The sequence below is a fragment of the Hydractinia symbiolongicarpus genome, chromosome 6 (assembly GCF_029227915.1).
Source record: "Hydractinia symbiolongicarpus strain clone_291-10 chromosome 6, HSymV2.1, whole genome shotgun sequence".
Lineage (NCBI taxonomy): Eukaryota > Metazoa > Cnidaria > Hydrozoa > Anthoathecata > Hydractiniidae > Hydractinia > Hydractinia symbiolongicarpus.
The window spans coordinates 23,839,169-23,856,851 of record NC_079880.1 but is presented as its reverse complement, the minus strand read 5'-3'; the positions used below and the strand labels follow the sequence as shown (position 1 = coordinate 23,856,851).

General features: G+C 32.2%; 3 protein-coding genes across 3 annotated transcripts; 1 reads left to right on the top strand and 2 right to left on the bottom strand.

Moving 5' to 3' along the window:
• Positions 1–6,143: 6,143 nt before the first annotated feature.
• Positions 6,144–8,406, top strand: LOC130647717 (cannabinoid receptor 1-like). Its single transcript, XM_057453671.1, has one exon. The coding sequence runs from the start codon at positions 6,658–6,660 to the stop codon at positions 7,672–7,674; it is 1,017 nt and encodes a 338-aa protein (XP_057309654.1). The 5' UTR covers positions 6,144–6,657; the 3' UTR covers positions 7,675–8,406.
• A 343-nt stretch (positions 8,407–8,749) lies between these two features.
• Positions 8,750–13,876, bottom strand: LOC130647716 (LETM1 domain-containing protein 1-like). Its single transcript, XM_057453670.1, has 7 exons — positions 13,260–13,876; positions 12,782–12,864; positions 11,998–12,172; positions 11,600–11,704; positions 9,750–9,908; positions 9,124–9,220; positions 8,750–8,910 (listed from the first exon to the last, which is right to left on the bottom strand). The coding sequence occupies exons 1-7, from the start codon at positions 13,761–13,763 to the stop codon at positions 8,831–8,833; spliced, it is 1,203 nt and encodes a 400-aa protein (XP_057309653.1). The 5' UTR covers positions 13,764–13,876; the 3' UTR covers positions 8,750–8,830.
• Positions 13,877–14,270: 394 nt separating this feature from the next.
• LOC130647721 (GTP cyclohydrolase 1 feedback regulatory protein-like) lies at positions 14,271–16,156 on the bottom strand. Its single transcript, XM_057453676.1, has 2 exons — positions 16,025–16,156; positions 14,271–15,626 (listed from the first exon to the last, which is right to left on the bottom strand). The coding sequence occupies exons 1-2, from the start codon at positions 16,137–16,139 to the stop codon at positions 15,490–15,492; spliced, it is 252 nt and encodes an 83-aa protein (XP_057309659.1). The 5' UTR covers positions 16,140–16,156; the 3' UTR covers positions 14,271–15,489.
• Positions 16,157–17,683: the final 1,527 nt, after the last annotated feature.

Sequence of the window (17,683 nt, the reverse complement as noted above, 5' to 3'; positions counted from 1 at the left end):
AAACCTTTGATGTCGAGGTGTGTGTCATTTAATTCAGAGGTTGGTTCTTATTAATTTACTAGTCGAATTCGAAGTTGTTTTAGACTTTTTAAGTAAAATGGAAAAATGATCCTTTTTAGAAACTCTTTTTATTAGTTTTTCAAATAAATTTTTGTATCCCTTGTACCTCCTTTCATTGGAGTATGTTTTCTTTTTTAAAAACTTATTGTAATTATAAAAAAATTATTGTAATTTTTTTAACCAATACTTTATGTTGCAATTTACTTTTAATTATTCCACCTAATATGCTAATCATTTAAAGAAGTGCACCACGTGAGGGTAAGCCATAGTACTTTACACTTCACCTAAAAGAAAAAAAGATGCATGTCTAACACAACATTTAAAAAATGCATCTTTAGTGTACTTTTAGGATTCACAACATATTTTCGGCATGATAAAAATTTTAAAAAGCCAAATAAGTATCTGCAAAAGAGTAGTATCATCAGCTTTTACAGGGCTGTAATTTTTTCTGATGTGCCTTATAAATGTACAAGGCAAGGGTGCACCGAATAGGAACATCTACCCCCATATACAGTGTACGCTACTCTCATGTTGCACAAAAGGGCATGTCAGTATAATTACTCTAACACGTCAACCTCTTTTTCCTTTGTACAACATGGCAGATATATAGAAAGTGTAAAATATTGAATTTCTGCTAAGCATTCAATATTTGCATCATTGTCCACTACATTATTGTATGAATTATGAAATAATTTGATGGTAAACAATATTTTGAGAGAAACATTTCCCATTGAAACATCCTTGCTTGGATGAAGGAACAATACTTACTCGAACATCATCAAATGCCCTTCCTCTAGAAAAATCAGCATACAACTGGCCATAAGAAAAACACGGCCTGCGCAACAATATAATAACATTTTCAAAGGTTTGACCTGTGCCTTGTTTACTTTCATAGCATAAAATAGCCTTAGTGAAAGCTGTCTGCGACGCAAAACAAAAAATATACCTTTATCGTGCAAATTGTAGCCTTTATTTATGTTTATGTTTTTTAATAACATAACAATGGCACCTGATTATAATTTATGACAATGAGGAGGCAAAGGAAAACCAGCTGAAATTGTTGATATGTGCTTAAAAAGTTCTCCACTATGGCACTTGGTTACAGAATTTAAATTAACTCGCAACATGAGAACGACGTCAGGAGAACAAGAATTTGCTGCATCGCTTTTGCAACTTGGAAAAGGTGTTTTACCAGTTAGGGAACAACCACCATTCCAAGGTGCAATTGAAGTATCATCCAATTATGTGTTATATATATCTCCTTATATGTTATATATATCTCCTGACGTCGTTCTCATGTTGCGAGTTAATTTAAATTCTGTAACCAAGTGCCATAGTGGAGAACTTTTTAAGCACATATCAACAATTTCAGCTGGTTTTCCTTTTCTGACAACCGGCATTAATTGTGAGAAATCACCACCTAAAAGAACAACTTTACCTCCAAATGGAAGTTCGCTATTGCAAATGTCTTTAAGAAGATCTATTGCATGAAAAGCATGCTTAGGAATCATGGAAGATTCATCAAGTAAAAAGAGATTTGCCGTAGCTCAGCAGCATAAGCAGACACTGGAGTCACGTTGCATGTACTGTTTTCTAAAATAGGAACGGGTAACCAAAACAACTTATGTATGGTGGTACCATTTTTTAAAAAGGTTGCTGCTATGCCAGTCAATGCAGCAGTTCCAACTTGAAAACCTCTATGTCAAAGTTGAAAAATAAGGTAATTATAAGTGAAGGTTTTACCACTGTCACCAGCACCTTCTAAATAAAACAAACGGTTATTTTCGACCGTATTGTTAGCAACATTTACAACAGCTTTTATAACTGCATCTGCTGTCTGTTCTTCAGTAAGTTGAGCTCTCAGTTGAGAAAGTCTTTCAGTCTCCAAAGTTGCATTGATGTTTTCAGCTGGAGGTATTTCATCTAAATGAGGAAGATGAAAATCAGTAAGAGATTTACCAAGTTAAGTACAGAATGAATATCTTGAAGCAGCCTGTACTCAGCTTGATCCTCATTTATTTGGTGAAGATAATCCGCACACATGGAACCCTTGTACCTTGTCCACGAAGTATAAAGTTCAGAAGGTTCACAGTGAATAAAAATTACTGCGAACAATCGTCTCAATTGTCGAGGAATCTGAAAGTTGACAGCTTCTTGCAAAGTATTGACCCATTCAGTGTCATCTTACAGGACTTCAGGCAATAAAGAGGTATGACGAAATGTTTCAGCAACATTACCATGCACAGTTCTTAAATCTTCATAAGATGTTGCACCACGTGTATGCAATAATATCATACGTAAATAAAAAAAAGCTCACCTGCGCGAGGACTTACACTATACGTTCTAGATACAATTTTAAGATTAAAGTTTTGGCTGGGTATCCAAACGCAATTTTGCTCAACCAATAATCAGCAGCACACAAAATCTCTTACAAAATTTTTGAAATTACTAGAAATGCTAGTTACTATAAAATGGAACCTGAATTCCTTGACGTCGCGATTTTTGATATCTTAATGTCGTAACTTTTGTCATTTTAATGTCGAATTTATTTTTGTAATTTAATGTCGCAAAAGTATCTTAATGTTGCTAATCATATTTTTTCTAAGGGAAATGCATATGGCGCAAAAATATGTTTTTGCAACAAACGGCGCGTCATATATGCTATTTAAAAAATTGATTTAATGAACTTCAAATCGATCATTTTCTTTCTTTATGAAAATCTAGTTCGTACAACATTGTCACAAAAATGCTTTCTTGATTTTTTAAAAACCAGTGGTTAAATGGATCAGTAAATAAATACAATATAAACTGTTTAATCTATCTTATACCGACGCATATTACCCGAAAAGTATAGACCGAGTTTGTGTGAGCAATACGCTGCCCAAGTTAATAATTCTCGAAAGACCAAGTTAATATTTGTATTATTATTAATATTGTTAAGTGTTAATATTGTAATAATAATAAGCAAAATGTTGGTTTTAATATTGTATGATGACATGTCTTACTTCATTTGCTGTTGAACAAAGAAGTTCAGAAGCCATGGCTGATGTTGTACAAAAATCTATCAATTATACAAGGATTTATGGTCGATATATATGGCTTTTTTAGCGAAGTATTTGTCTACTTTACCTATGTCTTGCTTATAGCTCACTCACCGATGTTTTTGTTTGTAATGTGTGATAACTGCTCATCAAACACAATGCTTAATGGTTGATATATTCAAAATTTCAGGGAAATATTTCATCGCACAGAAGAGGTTTCCAAGGTAATTAATTATAAGATCTTTTATTTATTTTTTATATTTAGAATCGACAAAGTTAAAAGTAATACAACACATGTGTCTATTTGAAGTGTCTTTATTTAGTTTGTCGTGTGAAGGTGTAAACAAGAGCATGTGGTAATGAATTGTTTTGATTCTGCGTCGTAAAAAGTAGATGGGGACATATAGAGAGAAACAAGGTTTAAACACTACACTGCCACCATTAAAGAAGACATCCAAAAAGAGACTTTGAAAGAATAAATTGTTAAAGCTTGTTCTTTATAATCAGTATGTTTGGGTTTTTAATCTAAAAAATCTACATTTAGGGTAAATAACCAATTTTTGCTTATGTGTGCAAATTAAAATTTCGTGTCTATGAAAAGTTCTTTCTAATTTTTACAACTATCATGACGGGTAGACAGGCTGGACATAGCTTTCTTAAAAAACGAAGACAGAATATTTGACCTGGGAAAACACGACCGACTACTACAACGATTACTCCAAATTTTATCTATATTATAATACCCCTATACGTCTGTCCGTCCTTCCGTCGGAGGTAGCGAGACGCATAGATTTTTATAGCAATGTATGTTGAATGATATATTTTCTGGACTACTAGAAGATGCGCCAGCGATGAATACAACTTCTGTGATATATCCGTACCAACAATGAATACGGCACCAATAATTCATCTTTAGGTTAGTTGAACAGAGTGAAACAAGTATAATGCTATATTCTAATTTATTTATTTTGTTGTGCAACCTCGTCTTCAGGGCTCTTCTACGTCTTGAGTTCTCACGGGGTTCTCAGAAAATCATAGATGTACCTTTGACAAGAGGTTGCATATTTGGCTTTTGTTTGGTTTAGTTTAGTTTGATACGACAATTTATTTTTAACATTCTTGTCCCCAATGCTCTTTGAAATAAATGCTCCGGGGAAGAGAAAAAGGTTTTGAGGTTTGGGTTTCTTTTCATGTTCGTTCTGTTGTTTATTTTTTAAAGCAAGGAACTTGTAAAAAAGGTTGCCAAGCAATAACGACAAAAGAGAAGCTCCTGTGTTTCGTTAAAGTCCATTTTACCTTTAAACTACTTTATACCTTTAAGTTAAAACAAAAAAACCGGTATTATCGGGACATAGTTTAAACTCAAGCAAACTCATCCGAATTTATGCGTCTGCAACATCCGAATAACTTGTGATAATTTAAACTTACGTATTTGTACATAACTGGAACAGATAAAAACAGACAAAACATTCCCGTTTACAAATTATAAATTTTCGTTCGTTTGTATACTTTCTTTAAATCCGGGTGTGAACAGAGTGCAAATATTTTTGTAATGAAATTATAAAATTTCGTTCGTTTGTATACTTTCTTTACAGCCGGGTGTGAACAGAGTGCGAATATTTTTGTAATGAAACTTACGTGAATATCCTGTGCTTGTGTTTTAGCGTACCATTTTGTTCTTTAGGGTATGTAGGAAGATTATATTTATTTATTTAATGATATTCATTTTTAATTATTTCAGGTGAAGTATTTTTTGTTAACGATAATCTCAACCTCGTTCCCAAGACATTTTACTTTTTGATAAAATTTTCGTAATAACGGCTCAGGGGCCACCAGACCCTGGGGACGAGGTCACGATGATCCTTTACACTCACTTACGCAACAGTCCTCTTCTTTCCAAATCTGAACCAACTAATTATTTGAATTGAATACGTCATAAAGAAATTTGACATAAATGGCAAGTATTCAGTTAAGCATGATTTCGATGTTTTAGGCAAATGAGGTTTATTGATAGCTACTCTTCGAAATCTTTGAATAACTTTTTTATTAAACCTGCAACAGTTGAGAGGGTGGAAACTAAAAAACATGGAGACGTTTAATTCAATGTACTTAAATTTTAATTTAATTGTCTTTATAAGAAAAGACTGGCTGTTCTGTTTTTTAGAAGCATATCTCAGCATGATATGTTTTGATAGTAAGAACACAAACTCACAAGCTAGCCTCACTTTATTCTTATTTATGGTAAATTTTCTCTCAAATTTCTTTAAAATTTGTGTTGATATAAAATATTGTATTTTTGTTGCACACGAAGCTAAGATTGATGTTACAGGTGAGAACGGAAACGCCCACAAGTTTAAACAATATATCTACATCCTCGATTGTTCTTAATTAATGAGAAATACCGCCTTGTGTTCTTAAAATAACGAATTCTCATTTCCGATAAAATTATCTATATTATAATACCCGTACATACGTCTTTCTGTCATGCGAAATGATACCGCAAGTAGCAAGACGCGCGCAAAATGGTACCGCAAGTAGCATGATGCGCGCAAAATGGTACCGCAAGTAGCAAGACGCGCGCAAAATGATACCGAAACTAGGAAGACGTGTATAAATTGGTACCGCAAGTAGCAAGACGCGCGCAATGCAGCATAAAAAGGAAGCAGGCGAATCTGTCACCACCGACTAGTTCTTATAAAAAAGCGTTTAATGAATGGAGGGGGTGTGTTAAAAACAGTGTAGAGAATTTAACGTTTTATAAAAATTGCGCTCTTGAATATTTTTTTTGAGGATTCTCTTTTCATTTGAAATCTTTCTTTAAAAACACGATTCATTGTATAATTTTTCAACTACGTTGCGTGGGAAATATTAGAATTTATTGTGTTAAAAAAACGTCATAGATAACTGGTTTGTTTCGTACTTTAAATTTTTAATAGAAAAATATTTATATTTTTCTATTAAAAATTTAAAGTACGAAAGGTTAGTGCGTTTTTATGCCGTTGTCAATCTAAAAAGAATTTTTATATCAAGAATTTCTTCTTTATGAAATATTTAGTTACTTTCTTTTAAGGTAAAAAAGAAGCGACCAAGAAAACAATAACATACAGTTTTTCAGTATAGACAAGGAAGAAGAGTGACAGGCATTGACGGAGAGAATAGACATTGAAGGAGAGTTAAAGGCACTGAAACAGCGCTTTTTGTAAGGATATTATTTTTAAAAAAATTTCATTTCTATTTTTATGTGTTTTTATATATTTTTATTTATTTATTTTTACTATATACTTGATGTTTTCCAATGTTCCAAGCTCTCTTTTAATTTGAAGTCAAAATAATTATTTCCATGAGCTAAAACAGTAAAGGCGTCAATCAATAACTGACGGCAGATACAGCTCTATTTCTAGGCAATACAGATTCACCTGTAAGTGGAGAGCGTCCGATATGCTCTTCTCTTCGGGTGGCGTGAAGTCTACCGTATTATGTTGTTGCAGCTACTGCAGAAAAATATATACCACTTCCGAATTTTTTAATCTATTTTTGTTTCAGATATGAAACAGCAATGAATGAATCCCACAACGTTACCTTTGCTCCTGATCCATTTAAACCGTACGAAATCCAAACCATGGACAAAATTATATTCTGGCCAATCGCTACTATCATTGTTTTCGAAAGCACCTCACTACTTCTCATATTTTATTTGCGTCGCCAGCTTCGTTCAGTTACAAATATTTTTGTAGTGAGTTTGACCATGAGTGATTTGTTAAATGGCGCGATATTATTACCTTGCGTGCTATTACTTGGTCTCGCTCACCCAAGTGTGCAACCACTTATGATGCTCGTACTGACATCATCAATGGGAAATGTATGCGGCTGTGCATTGGACCGCTGGATAGCCATAAAGTATGCTCTACGTTATAAAGGTCTTATGGTTAAAAAAACTTGCTTCAAAGTATTAGCAGGAATATGGAGTTTCGCCAGCATTTTGGCGGTCATACCGAAAGTTTTAGGACCTAAAATTGAAAGAACTCGATTGTTTCGCCAAGTGTTTTTAGGAATGATTTTATCCGTATTGATAGTACTAAGCGTGCTCTTGATAGCAGCATATGGATATATTTTCCAGGCCGTCCGTAAGCATATTCGATTCATGATGGATAGCGAAATTAGCTTCAGCGGAGATTGTAACCGAAACTCCAAAGGAAAATTATCTTTGAAACGCTTACGTATAGAGTTACAACATTCGAAAATATTCGCATTTACGACAGCGACTTTTATCGCGTGTTGGTTTCCGTTAATTTACATCAACTTCGTCGCAGATGTACTACTGCTCCCCAATCTTGTCCCAGAATCACTTTTAGTGGTCAGTTTACATACGATCTTTCTTCATTCCGTTATTAATCCGTTCTTATACGGGTTTTATCAGAAAGAGATTCGACATGTTATTATGCAAACTATTTTAAAATTACAAAGAAACAAGTCTTCGACATTTCAACCGCTTTTAAATATCAGACGACCAAGAGCAGGTTCAGAATTTCTCAACGTTGTTCAAAGACGTGATACTCTTTTTACCAACATTTAATTGGGAGATGTATAGTATCTACACTAATTTAATCGAGTCAAACATATGAATTCGATACTTTGATTCAGTTCATTTCTGTTTCAAATCAACAACAGATACGATAACAAATCGTGAAGTTGCTTGAAATCAAGTAACGCGTTTGTGCGATACGATATAAATCGTTGACCTTATTTGATGGAATCGAAAAATATAGTTTATTTTCTTTGTGAAAAGCATGTAAAGGGTTTTGTGACGATACTAATTATTTGATCGCTTGATTAAAATAATGTTGATGTGATCACGGTTTTCGTAAATTTTCAGTATTTACAGAAATTAAAAAAAAAACTATGGTGGTTCAACTTTTTGATGTCATACATAAACAGTTTAAAAGCAACTGTACGAAAATTGATGCTCGCGAAATAACTAATAAAATTTGCACACGTTTGTGCGTATATAGTTAAAAAAACAGTACTAAACTCTCCTGAGCTTTAAAATCATCGCGTTCTTAAAAGTAGCTCCAGAGTTTTGGCCAAATGTCCAGCCTGACTATCTTTTAATTGCGATTTTTAAAATATTCTACGTTTTCAATTGTAAACCAGGGACGTTTCAAACTATTTGCTAAATTCAATGAAAAATTGACAAAAAAAGCAAGCAAGTTTGTTGACCTTAAAAATATAAGCACAACGCGTTAACTTCACTAGTTTCATTTGATGTATTGAAGTCAATCTAATGTAGTGACGTTAAGAGATAATTTGACGATTAACAAATAAGACTTTCAAAAGATCTTCTTTGCAAAAGTCTGACGGAAACAGTTAGTATTCATGCATAAGAGTAATAGTTGAATCATCCGTGGAAAAATCTACTTGATTAATGATGCAAACAATGACGGGAGTATATTACGATGGAGTCATTAATGACCCGATTTCTTTATTTATAGATTCGGCAAAAATCCGCTTTTGAAATAAAAGTGAAGCACCCACTAGCTAATATTTTCTTCTTACAATTCTGTCGCACAAAAATGCAGTCACATAGAATTGGTAATGAGATGTTTCTAAGTTGGAATAATTCAAACATTCACAACAACAAAACACACATATTGGGGGTGGCACAATATCTTCTAAAACACTCAAGTATTTCTAAACAACGTGTGAAACAAACATCACTCGTGCAAACGTCATTATAAATTTCGATTTTCGACTGTTTCGAAATTTGCTGCTTTGAAAACAGCACAATGTGCAAGAAACGCAACATCTTCAGCTGAAATAAAATAAACAAGTCAAACATGAAAAAACAACAACACGAAATCGACATTTTGGGAAATTGACTTTCCATTTGGCATACCAATTTCGAAAACAGAGTTCGCAGATTCAGCACAAAAGCATTTTTAAACCACCTTATTTCTACACTGAGCTGAGTAGCAGTCCACGTAATAACTAGCTTATACTTGCGAATTGAATAATAAAAGCATACCTGAAACTTTTGTAGATAATTTCACCCAATCGTCCAGCCAATGAACTTTCAAGCGATCGCAAAGTGACGCTTCGTCTAAACCGCGGAATTGAACAGCCTAAATAAACAGCCGAAAGATTAGCTATGCCACAGCGCACAGGAATCAAGGCAAGTATAGTGCTCTAGCCTCGACGAATTTCAGGGTTTGTTTTTACATTTATATTTGCCAAACAAAAGTAAACATTGAAAGTAAGATTCCAACCTACCTATCTGTTGTAAAGTTACAATGCAGCAGAATAGTAACACAAAAACTGAAAAACTTGGTTAAAATAATAGAGCTACTTTATCCGTCAAAATAATACAAGTAAAAAGTTCTCGGCAAGAGCTTTTTTAAATTAGGCAGACAAAATTTTCCTTGTTTACATTTTTTATTCTTGTCTGAATCCAGCTAAATATATCTTCGCTGTAACAAGCCTGCTTGCTAAACAAGTCGTTTCAAATTAAGCCGAGCGCTAACTTAACTGCTAGATGCACAACGAGGCCCGAAAAACCACAGAATAAGCGTAGTTTGATCACAGGCAGACTTTTATTCCACGTTGAATTTCGAACGAACTAAACGAACGAACGAACAATGATAGACTACCTACCTGTTGTACACATTCAGGCGTCAGGATTTCAATTCCATCTCTTAAAATCAAAGCGTCATCGTCTCTCAAACGTAAAATGCGTCGTCGTAATGAATTTGTGAGAAACCAACGAGGAAGATACCATGCTGTGGGAATCAACCAACATTTACATATCTTCACCTAAAAATAAGGGTGATTGGTAACCACAGCATCGTATGACACCTTTCAAATTTCAAGGTTCTTAAAAACTTATTTCCTAACAGAAATGTTTTTTGAAATATTTGTATTTCAAGGTTCTCAGCATTTTATTCATTCATTCATTCATTCAAAAAAAGTCAGTCTTTCAAGTAGTCCATAAGGGAAATGAAGACAGAGCCCAAACTTTTATTTTTTTGAAATATTTGGAATTCAAGATTTTTGAATCTTTTCTTATGTCAATGATATATCATATATTAGAATATTCAAAAACCGATGAACAACTTGTGGGCATCTACAAGCCTCCACAAAATATGTTGAGACAACTCCAAAAATAAGTCAAAATAAGGGTTCTCCATTCCCTCCCCCCCCTGTATCAATGTTGCCTTACTGGAGACTCCCTCAGCACAGGCAGCTACTAGCTTCAACATTGAATTAGGGGAGGGGGGACAAAAATTTGCAAAAAAAATCAGTTTTAATTTTTGTGGGGGAAAGTCTGAAAATCTAAAAACAAATTAGAAAGAGTTTCCCTAGTGTCATGAATACAATTCTTCGAAATAAAGGCCAAAAACTCACTGTTTCCATGCCAAAACAAGTATGTGACAATCTCAGCCACATAACCATGTGCTCCTAGTTGGCGGCCATTTTATATTTACATTTTTGAATTGGTACAAATTTCACGAAGTCAAAACAAAGATTTGGCGCAAAAATTTAAATGTACAAATCTTGCTCAAATTTTTGCAGCTATATCAATAAAAAAATGTAATTAAAGGCTTTATAATGACAAATTCAACAAGATATAAGAGTTTTAGGCCACATTAGCACAAAAGCTGTGTCACGTGCAAATATATCTCTCACTAGCTATATAAACATAAAAAACATAACGTGTAAAAAAACAAAATAAGTATTAACACACGTTACACACGTTACGCCTCACGTTACACTACACGTTACACCCTCTTTGCCCAAATTCCCTTATATAGCTTATTTCCACATGGATTTTATTATGTGAACAAAGGTTTTATTGTACTAAAGGTCTCAATAGTGTTGAACTAAGAAAAGGATGTTTTCAGTTAAACAGATATTTTCCACCTTTTAAATGCTAAAATTTATTGAAACGAATATCCTATTACTGCAAATGCATTTTAAGAGTCTACTAAATGAACATAAAGCATGGATTTTTTAATATGCACCAGTCTCAACTTTACATTACAAGCAGCTTTAAAATTTATTGAAGTGAGAATATTTATAAGGTGGGGGATGTCTTTTTTCTTGAAGTGATTAAATTATAACCACTTCGCACATATACTTATTAAAGAACATTTCATTATAACTGCTCGCCCTCTTCTAAAAAACATGTCTTGCACAGCACAACACAACGCTGTGTCTGGTACAAAACATTACTCTTTTAAGCAATCTCATGAATACTAACTTATTGAAAATTAGATTCTATACTTGTAGTCAACCTAACAATGGTTGAATTGGAAAGAAGAAGCACAAAGAAAAAGTAAATTATTACTTAAAAAACACTACAAAAAGATCAACAAAGATACAATGATGAAACATTGAAAATAATTTCTAACTTTTCGGCTGAGTTATTATTAAAATTTTAGCTTCATTTGCCATTAATAAAAAACAACTTTATCAGCAAAATCGACTAGCCTGTAACATCTTACCAAATGATAACGGGGCATCCCTTGGAGTGACAAGTCTTCACATTTTATAAAAACATCCTTAAATGTGAGTAACTCTGAATTAGATGGATGCCATCCATCCAAAACCTAAAAATAAATAAGCAAACAACTTCAAGTTTACAAAGTCTCATAAACTCATAAAAGAGAACTTCATTCGAATCTTTTAATGAAGACAAGTCGACGAACAAGCATATAAGAATTACCTTTAGGCAATGATATTTAGTATAATAGTATTCACACTTAGATTTAACTGATGCCTATTGACATTTAAGATGACCATTTCTTTGATAAAGTACTAGAAGTTATCAGATTTCTTTTGGGAAAGATCAGTCCAAAACAACTGAGATCAGGAGCACAGCATAAGATACTTAACAACATACATTATAACAAAGATTTAACAACTCGTTATTTTTGATCTCTTTGCTGGTGACACCAACTTCTTTTATAAGCGGTTGGTAATATTGACTCCTCCGTTCATACTTTTCCAATATAAACTCTTTCTTTTGATCGGGATGCCAAAATTGCTGGGACAACAGTTGCTTTGGAAAGAAATACCTGAGTACAAAAAATAAATGTTACAAAACTAGTCGCTTATACTAGTTCTACTTTGCTTGCCTTCTATTAATTGATCATGAATTTTTTTACTCTTGATGTTATTATGTTATAATGTTTTCTTCGCAGGATTGGACAACTTTGTTACTTATATGTATCTTTTTAATCCTTACGTTTTTGAACAGTTTTATCAAAGAATGCACATTTCATTCCTTAGTCTCACAAATGTACAAATGTACTGAAAAACAATTCCAATTGAGATAAATAGGGTTTTGGAGTTAAATCTTCCGAAATTTGTTGTCCTTCCCTACAATTAGATCACATAGAATAAAAACACACAATTTCACAAAGCTTCCATTTATTTTGGACAATGATAGCATTTAACGATTCAGATAACATTTCAAACAAAATATAGGCATTAATAAAAGAAATTCCATATTGTTATATACTTTGTCATGTCACAACATATCATACAATCTTCTACTTGTCCCTATTAACAATTTTTTTTCGTTCTAAAACCTAGTGTAACGAAATGAAATTTCTATGCACAGACAATGTTACATTTGCAGCATTAACAGTAAAGGAAATCTGTATTAAGAAAATCACACATACGCAAGCAGAGGTGCAACGTATCCAATGAATGGGATCATAAACATCAGCGTAACTGGAAACGTCTTCACAACATCTTGTCTGGTCTATATTAAAGTGAGTTATCAAGAGTTGACAAGAAAATAACTGTTAGAAAAAGTTTTTAAAATTTATTTGCTCATAGAATATTATTTTGGTTTGTCTTTTTAATGTTTATCATTTCTTGCACACAAAATTTATACAGGATATAGCCACTTCAGTGCTGGAAACACTGTTATCAATGTGGGTCCTGCGTTTAAGTATACATCGGCAATACTTACCCAATGTCCTTGTACTTACAAAGCGAACTCTATAACCACAAGGCCACGCACCATATTTTAATGACAATGTTAAAGATGCCTATTTGAAAAAACTAGGCTGGCGTTTTAGAAATCTTATCTAAGTGTAGGCCAAGACAAGTAGAGTATCAGGATAACAAGTGAAAAATTAAAATAACTTCTACCTGTCTCATATGACGCAGTTCTTCTCTGCTCAGTTTGCTATAATCACGCTGATGGTATAACCCAAGTTTACGCCGCGTTTTCAAAGCTAGTCGTACATCTTTAAATAACGCTTTACAGCCAATCCAAAACACATCAACAATGGCCTTAACTTTTTTTAATGTACCTTGTTTTACTGGTGCTGGGTTTTCTGATGGACTTTCTTTTGATGATTTCTGCTCTTTCTGGTTTGCAGTTGAAGAGAAATAACGATAACATAAACGTCCTTTAAAAAATTTGCTGTTATATATATTATTATGCAGATAAATATCTCTACTGCTTTCAAGGAAAGTTTTTTTCCATACTTTGTGACTGTCTTGGTGCTGATGTCTTCCTTTGCACATTTGATTCACTTGTGATAAGCACAAAATAGTTCTAGCATATTGATGATTTAGGTTCAATGTTCTGGTGTTACTACACAGTATGTGGAAAGATGCAAATCTTGCGACATGTTTTGGACCAGCCATGAATTTTACATTAGTATTATATATTATTGAATGTATTGATAAATTTATCTAAAATGTTAGAAACCTGTGTGAACAGGTTACCAAAAAATGTAAACAGAAACAGAATATGAAGAGAAAATAATACTATCTAAAACGAAACATGAAGAATGTACATCTTATTACAGACTTAGCCAATACAGTATAAGTCAATTTTCATGGATATCGTTTCTCTTAATCTAGTATTTATTTACTTTAGCAACACCAGAAGCATAGCAGGGGATAAGGGTTGGATATTTTACATGAAAGAGCCTAAAACACTAGAAAATTCACTTCTGAAAGAAGATTTATATCAAAAAGTTATATGAGAACAGGGTAAGATCAAAGTTTAACACACAGGGTCAAAATAATTCCCAAACTACAAAGTATTTATAGACAAAAAGTGACACTAGCCTCAACTCGACAACTTTCAAAATAGTCATTTATCCCAAGCCTATCCAGGGAACAAAATAGCCAATAAAAACTTGCTGATTGGTTTATAAAATTAATTTATTTAAAAGAAATTCCTTCCAACTGAAATAGGAAAAAAGCATGGCAGCAAAAAAATAGTTATTCTATATCTAAAGACCTAACTTTGCTTTAGCACAGGCAAACCTTAAGGATGGTATTGTACTTTGTCATCTTAAAAGAGGATTTTCACTCCAACAAATCTTCCATGGAACTAAAACTTTCTGCCATTAGTTTCCAATTTAGCACTGAAACATTACTAAAGTAAACATGCTTAATTTTTTTTCTTATGTTAATTATATGAAGATTAACAAGCAAATTTATGAATATATTTGAGATGTTTTCTTGTGTTTTGTTCAAAGTGGAAATGGTTTACAAATTGCTAGCAGGGAAATAATTTTTGGAAAGCAAATTTATCCTTTGTATGGCAATGTGGTATAAAATGTCTATATGAGCTATAAGATTTGTTGGAGTGAAAATTCATCTTAAACAGAAGGACATGCATTTAAATTGTCGTAACCACTACAATGCATAGCAAAATACCATTTCGAAAAATTACGTTGCCTCAAACCTATAAAATTAGATAACTCAAGGCTTTTCATTCTTCAAAAAGGTAAAAAAAATATGGAGACACAGTAAAAATATGAACAAAATAAATAAAAAATGGACAAACAAGACAAAAATAAAGTTAAATAAGTTTCTCCATAATTTGAAACTTAATAAAATTTAAAAGCAAAAACAATGTACATGAAATATATGTAAATAATTTACTGTCTGGCAAAAAAAGAAGTATAGATCTACAGTAAACTTGCCCAGATTTATGATGTCTTCTTCCAATGCTTTATTAAACCCAGCTAAACATAAAATAGCTTATGTAGCTTTGAGATTATATAGCTGTCTTACCCTGATATTTTTTGACCAGGAGGGTACCAGCTATACAGCCCAGGACTTGTGGTCAAATATATAGTTTAATATAACATACATAGCTAGAGAGAATTTGCAAATACAGAATAAACTATGCAACATAAAAATAGGTAAAAAAAAACAGGACAACAATTTGTTAATTTTGGTGGAACTTTCTTCTCTGTTGTTAAGTAAACTTGTATTAGGCACGTGCTCCCTATACAATATATCAAATGGTATTCTAAGTAATCGGGTGTCTATAAGTGTTGTACCAGAGCTTAAAAATTACATTACATATATAAACAAACATCCATATAAAAGATCCAGTGAAAGATACATATTACTTCTTTAATGTCCATAACACAGTTTGTCCACAGCCAGTAAAACCAACAACAGTATAGCCTAATCGTCCAAGTTTTTCTAAAACTACACGCGGGGGATCAACTGATTCATAATGCTTGAAGTGCTGACCAGGACCTATAACACATTTATCAAATAAGATAAAGACAAGTACAGTGTTAATTAGTTGTTCTACGGGCAAGACTGACCGCATTTTTTGGAAAAACTGTAAAGTAATAACACATGTTTTTTTTAGATTGTCACAACTATAGCTTCCATTATTTTTGACTTTCAAACTAATTATTATTTTGAAAAAAATTTTTTTTGTATATACATGGGCCACTGTTGCAACAACCAAATATTTTAAGCCTGTTACTTCATAAACCTTTAAGCAAAACTTTTATATATTATTTTGATCAGTAAGCTTCACGATTTATAATATTTTTAAATTTTTTCTTTAAAATATATAGTGAGGAAGTTTTATTCCTGTGAATATCTACTAGTAATAATAATAATAAAAGTAAAAAAATATATACTTTGTTGGAGGGTTGCTCCTATCGCGTTCATTAAACTTTGATCTTGAAATTCGTCACCACATAATGTTGGACCAATTTCAGTGCGAATCTGTTTACTGATGATTACATAAGACATTTCTTTTCAATCTGTAAATGTAAAATAAAAAAATGAAGACCATATGGGGAGCCTAATTTTACGTCAAGACTAAGGGATCATAAGATGAAAAATGATGTTGGACTCTACACTTAAAAAAACTTTCAAAACTCTTTTTGTTCCTCAACCTTTAAAGATCCTATCAAATTTTTTAACATTTTTTTAAAGATTATGTACGTTCACAGCCAAGTTCTCTAGCTATGAAATTTCTTTGCTAAAAAAATTCCCAACAGCTGCTACGAAGCCAACACAATTTTTGGTGAAAAACAATATTAGGCCACTTTCAGTTGATTCTATGGTCATGGTAAACCGCCATATTTTTATTATCATCAAAAAAGGCACATTTTAATTCATTATTACAAAAAAATTACAAAAAAAATTAAAAATAGTGATAAGTTTCAGCAGAAGTATTTATTATGTTGATTCTGAAACCATTGTCGCTTCCTTAATTGTTTTTAACTTAGCATTGGTTGTATGGTATCAAAGTGTGCGATTTTTAATTCTTGTATTTTCACGCTACACATGCAGTTAATACTTTTTTTATGTGCCAACAAAAAAATAATTTTTCACTAAAAAAAATGTTTGGATAAATTTGTTCTCTTGTTTTGAATTATTACAATAACTACAATAACTACATAGTGCTCAAAAACTTGTGGTTAAGTTATGCAGAATTATTCTTGCGCTGTTTTGAAATTTATACAACAAGTTTTATTCTCCTCCCTCTTAAATTAATAAAAAAACAGAAATATAATTTTATAAAAAATTATAGTGTTCTTTTAATCTTTTTGCGCAGTTTTTAAGAAAATCTAAATCTAAATACAAAATCTTTTTAAGGACTATAGTTTAGTTATTAAGGCCCAAATAGATGGAACAATTTTGCAGATCACTTTTCAAAATAAAATATTGAACTAAAATTAATCTAAAATTGTTGTGTATTTATCATTAAAAAGTAAAAGAACAATGCTACTAAAATGACACAAAAACACAAATCAATATTCAAAAATTCATCTAATTAAATCAAACAGGTTTGATTTTATTGTGATGGAGCCAATCTTTCACCCATACATTTTTTCTAACTTTTCTTTCATGTGAAAGAATGATACTGCTTGAAAAGATTAAGGAGCACAAAATTGTTTTTTTCTTTGCTGTTGCTCAGATTGTTCTTTACATTGTATCATATATGCATATAAAAAAATTAAGAATTGAATAATTATTGACCTAAAATTTTTGCTGTATTTTTTTAAACAATATTTTGACAAATAATATTTTTCGAAAATTGATCTACAAAATTGTTTCGTCTATTCTGGCCTTACATTATATAAATAATTAAATAACTAAAATGTACAACAAAGGAGGGTGCTATGACAAGCGTGTACCACCTTGTTTTTATTATGTTTCCTAATGAAAGAAGGTGTTACAACAATAATAAATGTCTTGTTTTCACTTGCATGTAACATTTTAGCGAAAAATTAAACTTTTGTTTTGTTTAACCATGTATTTTACTACAAAAAAACATAATTGCTCCG

What these genes read in the sequence shown, in the direction of transcription:
- LOC130647716 (XM_057453670.1), bottom strand. Translation starts at nt 13,763, where the DNA reads ATGGCTGGTCCAAAACATGTCGCAAGATTTGCATCTTTCCACATACTG. An exon ending in TGTTAAATCTTTGTTATAAT is followed by an intron (nt 11,705 to 11,997) that starts GTATGTTGTTAA and finishes ATTTATTTTTAG; the next exon opens with GTTTTGGATGGATGGCATCC. An exon ending in GGATGCCCCGTTATCATTTG is followed by an intron (nt 9,909 to 11,599) that starts GTAAGATGTTAC and finishes CCTTATTTTTAG; the next exon opens with GTGAAGATATGTAAATGTTG.
- LOC130647721 (XM_057453676.1), bottom strand. Translation starts at nt 16,139, where the DNA reads ATGTCTTATGTAATCATCAGTAAACAGATTCGCACTGAAATTGGTCCA. An exon ending in AGGAGCAACCCTCCAACAAA is followed by an intron (nt 15,627 to 16,024) that starts GTATATATTTTT and finishes AATGTGTTATAG; the next exon opens with GTCCTGGTCAGCACTTCAAG.
- LOC130647717 (XM_057453671.1), top strand. Translation starts at nt 6,658, where the DNA reads ATGAATGAATCCCACAACGTTACCTTTGCTCCTGATCCATTTAAACCG.